The sequence below is a fragment of the Buceros rhinoceros genome, unplaced genomic scaffold, assembly GCF_000710305.1.
Source record: "Buceros rhinoceros silvestris isolate BGI_N320 unplaced genomic scaffold, ASM71030v1 scaffold41479, whole genome shotgun sequence".
Lineage (NCBI taxonomy): Eukaryota > Metazoa > Chordata > Aves > Bucerotiformes > Bucerotidae > Buceros > Buceros rhinoceros.
Window position 1 is genome coordinate 4,084 of NW_010432862.1, and position 5,369 is coordinate 9,452.

General features: G+C 54.4%; 1 protein-coding gene across 1 annotated transcript in view; it reads right to left on the reverse strand.

Annotated features, from left to right (window-relative positions):
* Positions 1–5,369, reverse strand: part of JDP2 (Jun dimerization protein 2) — a 6,379-nt gene that overhangs the window by 207 nt on the left and 803 nt on the right. Inside the window, exons 2-3 of the mRNA XM_010143907.1 lie at positions 921–1,025; positions 3–65 (exon numbers count right to left, since the gene is read on the reverse strand). Of these exons, the coding sequence (XP_010142209.1) occupies positions 3–65; positions 921–1,025 (168 nt within the window). The remainder of the gene's footprint in view (positions 1–2; positions 66–920; positions 1,026–5,369) is intronic.

Here is a 5,369-nt window from a genome sequence, read left to right on the forward strand (position 1 = left end):
TCCTGTTTCAGCTCTTCAATCTGGGCCTTCAGCTCAGCGTTCATGAGCTCCAGACGCTCGGACTCCTAGCAGGACAGAAACACAACCGCGTATGACTTTACTCCAAAACGACAAGACACAATTCGTCCACCAGCCACCTCTGCTCAGTGCTGCCCCTCAGCCCCTGCAGCACAGCAGCAGCCCGAGGACCTGCGAAGGCACCAGGTCCCTCCAGTGAGTTCATCCCCAGCTCTGCTACCTTGCACTACCTAGTGCCACCGCAAAGAAATACACGGCCACCTCCTAGGACAGGTCTCTGCTGCACCACAGCAAAAACTCTTGTCTGGCTGCTTTCCACAGTCTGGAACAGTGTTTGGAAACAAATCCTTGTTTAAGTTTTCAGGCCCCATCTGCAAGGATCCGCCCTTGCAAAATGGCTCCTTGCCCCCAACTGTGTCATTTTTCCACGTCACACCAACCCTTGCACAATTTTTTTCTGCCTTGGTGTGACAGGTGAGAAGGCATCTGCTCTAAGAACGGGGGAAGCCTTCAGGAATTTGGGCAAGGGTCCAGCATGCCGCCAGCCCCTGTCCTGTACCACACTCCCACAGGTGCTCCAGCACTGAGGCAGGGACTCTCAGCCCTCTCTCCCTCAAGCCCAGAGCCCACCTCCAGCCCTCTTCACCCCTGGTACCATGGGCACTGGGACGCCCATGAGCTCTGCATGGGCACACACACAGCCACCACCTTCACAGTCTCACGAAAAGGGGCGGGGGGGCACCGGGCACCAACGGGCCCTGTTTTCCCAGCTAAGGGTGCAGGAGCAAGGGGAGGCAAAGGGGCACTTCAGGAAAAAGCACTGACAACAGCTGGGGCACCTTTCTAGGGAGGTGCCTCTGCCAAGGTCCCCGCTGTGCTCGGGGACAGGTCAGGGCACCCACCCGCTGAAGGAACTCCGTCCTCTCCTTCTTCTTGTTACGACACCGCGCTGCTGCTACTTTGTTTTTCTCCCGACGCCTTTTCCTCCTCTCCTCCTCCTCGTCCAGCTGCAATGAGACGGAGAGGCCCAGGTCAGAGCTGGCAGGCGTAGGACAGGGGGGGAGAAAGGGATGAGCACCCGGCAGCCCTACCAGTGCAGGGCAAGGAGAGGGGTGGCAGACACCCATGCCAGTGGCCACCAACGGTGTGGGCTAATCCTCACCAGGAGCCAGGTATGCTGCTGCCATGGCCTAACTCCACTCTGCGGGGACACAGGGAGGAAGACCACTGAGGCCACCACAGCTGGTGACCTGGCTGGCATGGGACAGACAGCTCTTCGCAGGACAGCTCCCTCCGTCAGAGGGTAGAAGCAAGAGGAAGAGAGCCCCATCCCACAAAAGTGGGCACAGTTTGTCACACAGACACCTACAGGCGCAGCTCTGTGAGCACAGACATTCACACCATCACACATGTAGCCAAGGGTGAGAGGCAGAGAAACCTGAAAGACGCCCCAGCTGAACCTGGCTCTTCCCCGCTTCTGCCACATGGGACTGTCCGCTGCAGCTTCAGCACCGGCTGATTTACAGGGCCACCACGGTAAGGAGGGGACAGGTCCCACATGTCTGTAAGGAAGCGGGACACGGCAGCGCCTGCGCTGTTCACCATGACTTAGTTGCTCCATGCTACCTGACTCAAACCACTCAGTCAGGCCAATAAGCCCTGAGAGCTGAAAACCTGTCATCAGAGTATTTAGGGATATAAAGCCTGTGTAAACGGCCTATGGCATGCTTACATCCAAGAACCCAAACCAGCTTCTTCAAGAAAAAATTGAGTGCTGGAAGGGCCTGCAAAGCGAGCATCCAGGTCACATTTTGTAGCATAGCTAGAGGAGAAAAGGTCCCCGGTGACTTCATCCACATTTAGCCTGGGACTCTGAAATTAGAGATGTCAGACTTAACTACCTTGCTCCTATCACCTGATATCTGACACACATCTTTTCAAATCCAGTGGCAGCAACATTTGCTTCATGAGCATTTCCACAGCCTGTCTGCATCTTCTCTTAAGGGCAGCTCTAGTGAGAAGGCAGCCACATCCTTCCCTCAGCACCTCCCCAAGGCAGTGTGCTAAAGGGACACATCTCCCAGTGAGGCTCTCGGGGCACACACCACCTGAACAGCGTTGTTACTCCAGTACCTGCGCTTAGCCACCTCAAAAGGAAAGCCAGAGATTCCCAATGCTAAGGCCACAAAGTGGTGGTGGGAGTAGGGGACCACCAAATTATCCCACGTGTAGGTACACTGGTGAGGCCTGCAGGAAACAGAAGATGCAGGTGCCATCATCCACAGCAAACTGTGTCCAAAGGCCACCAATCAAAACATCTCAATGGGATGTGCGAGGACCGAATGAAACACTGACTTGGCAGTCAAGGTGCAGGGCTACCTTAAGTAAGTTGCATACTTTAGAAGACAATGTCCAAGTTCTTTAGCACTAACCCATTTTCCATTTTGCATCTTCTCTACCTTACTTCCCAAGCATTATACCAAAGCTGCCATTTTAGCTGGGGCTAAAATATTAAGCAAAGTCAGCACAAGTATGCACAGCCTTCCGTAATGCTGGGCTCCCACCGCTCCTTTGCCAAGGCAGTGCCATGGGGCATCATTCAACACGCTGGGAGAACCAGGATGGGAACTGCACCGATGCCCCAATTCCAGATAAACACCAACTCTGACTACACCCAAATAACTCAGACATGGCAGGCATGAGCAGAAGTGACCAGGAAGGCTTTAACTCCATGCCTTTTCCTCCAGGCAGGACCAGGATATCTCATAGCAAAGATGCAAGCAGCTCTTAGAAAATTTCCACACAGAGTTTAAGAGAAGGCAGACATTAGTTCTAGTTAACTGTTCTAGTTTAACACCTAATTAAAGATGTCCCTGCTCACTGCAAAGAGGTTGGACTAGAGGACCTTTAAAGGTCCCTTCCAACCCAAAGTATTCTATGATTCTACGATTGGGGTAGCCACCATTCTCCTCTGCACAATTACCAACCACTCATCTACCCCTTAGACAGATTCTCGGCCTTTTAGCTCAAGGATTAATAGGAGGGTGCAGAGTGAGGACATGCTTACAGCTGCAAAGCTCAAGAAACACACCCCAGACTTTCCTGCAAAGTACATCTTGGGTTGTAACACAAACTAGAAGAGCAAACAGCAACTGCACAAGCCTCACAGTATCCCTGGGGACTACCTGGCACATTTCCATGCCCTGTTGCTCCATTCAGTGAGAACCAAAGAATACATGACCTGTCTCCACCTCACAGCGGGCCCAGACTGTGTCCCTTAGATGGGGTACAGATGCTCAAGGAGGGTGTTTCAGCACAGATAGCAGCAGCTTGAACTCATCTTTGCTTTCTGACCACAGCTCCTGTAACTTCGAAAAAGCAGGCTACCCTCTGTTCCACTTCTGCTTGATTTCTGTTCAAAAAGGTGACATGGTCCTGGTGCTGGGGGGTAGGACTCTACTCAAAGGCACAAGGAACAGTGATGATGGATCACCTCACAGCATGTATCAGTAGCCAGTCCCCAGGGGAGCTCTCTGGGTAGAAGATCTGTGGCTGTCTCCTGAATTGCTTCAGTCAGCAGCATCAGGGACCGAGGTGATCATCAGCCTGCAGGGTAGGGCTCTATTCCAGAGGAAGTACCCCAGGTGGGTTTCAGTGGTGGAAGAGCCCAGCAGCACCTGCAGAGACAAGCTGCCCCAAGAGGACAAGAGCCCACTGGGACTGTCCACCACTCTGCCAGGGAAGCCAGGGGCCAGCACCCACTGGGTGGGTTTTGTGCATATTCCTGGGGACAGACACCCCAGTGCCAAGAGATGCTGGCCACCCCCAGCAGAGCGGAGAAAGACACCTGTGCCCCAGCTTGTGGGGAACAGCCTGCCCTCCCAGGCACCGCACAGAGCCCGCACGTCGATTACCCACCATTCCCAGGCTCCCTGCGAGGAAAGCAGCTGCAGGCTGCATTGCAAAATTATGCGTGGGCAGCTTCCTGGCTGTGATGGGATAAGTAGCTACTGCTTCAGCTCCACCAGGCTCTTACTGCAAACCCTGTGCCCAGGGAGCTCCAGTTGCTCTCCTCAACTCCTCAGCTTCACAGGCCATGCAGGGGAAGAATCAGCTGCTGGGAAGGCAGCTGTGTGGAGACTGCCCGTGGGTTTTCCCTTATCTTCTCTCCACATGGTGTTTCAACAACTGGCTCAGAGAACACTTGGCGCTTCTATATCCTGCTGTGGGGCATAGCTGCCCCGTCCCTGTTACACAGAGATCAGCGAGATCACATCCCCGTGCCCACTAAGCAAAAGCAGCTGTTGCAGGGCAAGCTCAGAGGTGCTTGAGATGCCACAGGAAAGGAGTTGTGCCCAGGAAGGCAGCGCAGATATAGACTGCCTCCTCCTTCCCCAGCCCATGAAGCAAGGTAAGCATTACACCCCATGTGCCGCATGATGCCCAGGCCAAGAGCTTGGCACAGCATTTGGCTTCAGTCGCCGTCCCATGACTGCTTCGCCCATGGAGGAACCAAAGCCATTAGCACAGTCCAGGCCCTTCCAATGGCCTCGCACAGCATCCTGGCCTCGTCTCCTGCCATTGCAGAGCTGCCCAGTCCTTCCCCAGGTGGTTTCTGTGGGACGCTGCATGAGCTGATTGGACATCCCCTTGGGCACAGAGCTCCTGTGCAAGATGGTCAGAGGGACTCCGTTGTATCAGTTCTCCCTGCAGGAGTCCACTACAAATGGCTGAGGGGAAGGAAGAGGCACCCTCCTCACAGGGGTGCCCGGGTGCTGCTGAGCTTTTGCCATTAAGAGTTGCGCCAAATCAAACATCAGCACCACTTGAAGAGCAGGGTGCTCCCTGGAACTCACGTTTTACCCACTTTGGCTCACAGTTCATCATAGGCAGCTTTTCATATCATCTACCACATCCTCACTGAGAATGCACACAACCCCATCCTCACACAGCATCATCTCGCATCTTCACACAGGAGCAAAGGCACTGTTCAGAAGGGTTATGTAAGGGACCTTCTGACAGCAGCCATCCTCCTCACCGACGTGGGGCCTCCCAGTGGATAGGTTCGCAGCTCCATCTGCTGGCAGTGGGAGGTTCAAACGCGCACCACCAGCACAGCAAGGGTCAAAGAGTCAAAGCCTGGACAACAAATGCATGACACAACCACGCAAGGAAAATGCTGTGCAAGCGTCTCCCAAGTCCATCAGTTTGGTCCTGACGTGACAGCCAAGGCAGAAGCTACCCACCTTTCCTGTCCCAGGAGCTCCAAGTTGAAGGCAGGCCTGCCCCATGGAGCAGGGGAGAAGCGACAGCCCCAGCCAGCAGCACCTGAGGACCGCGATGCGCCACTG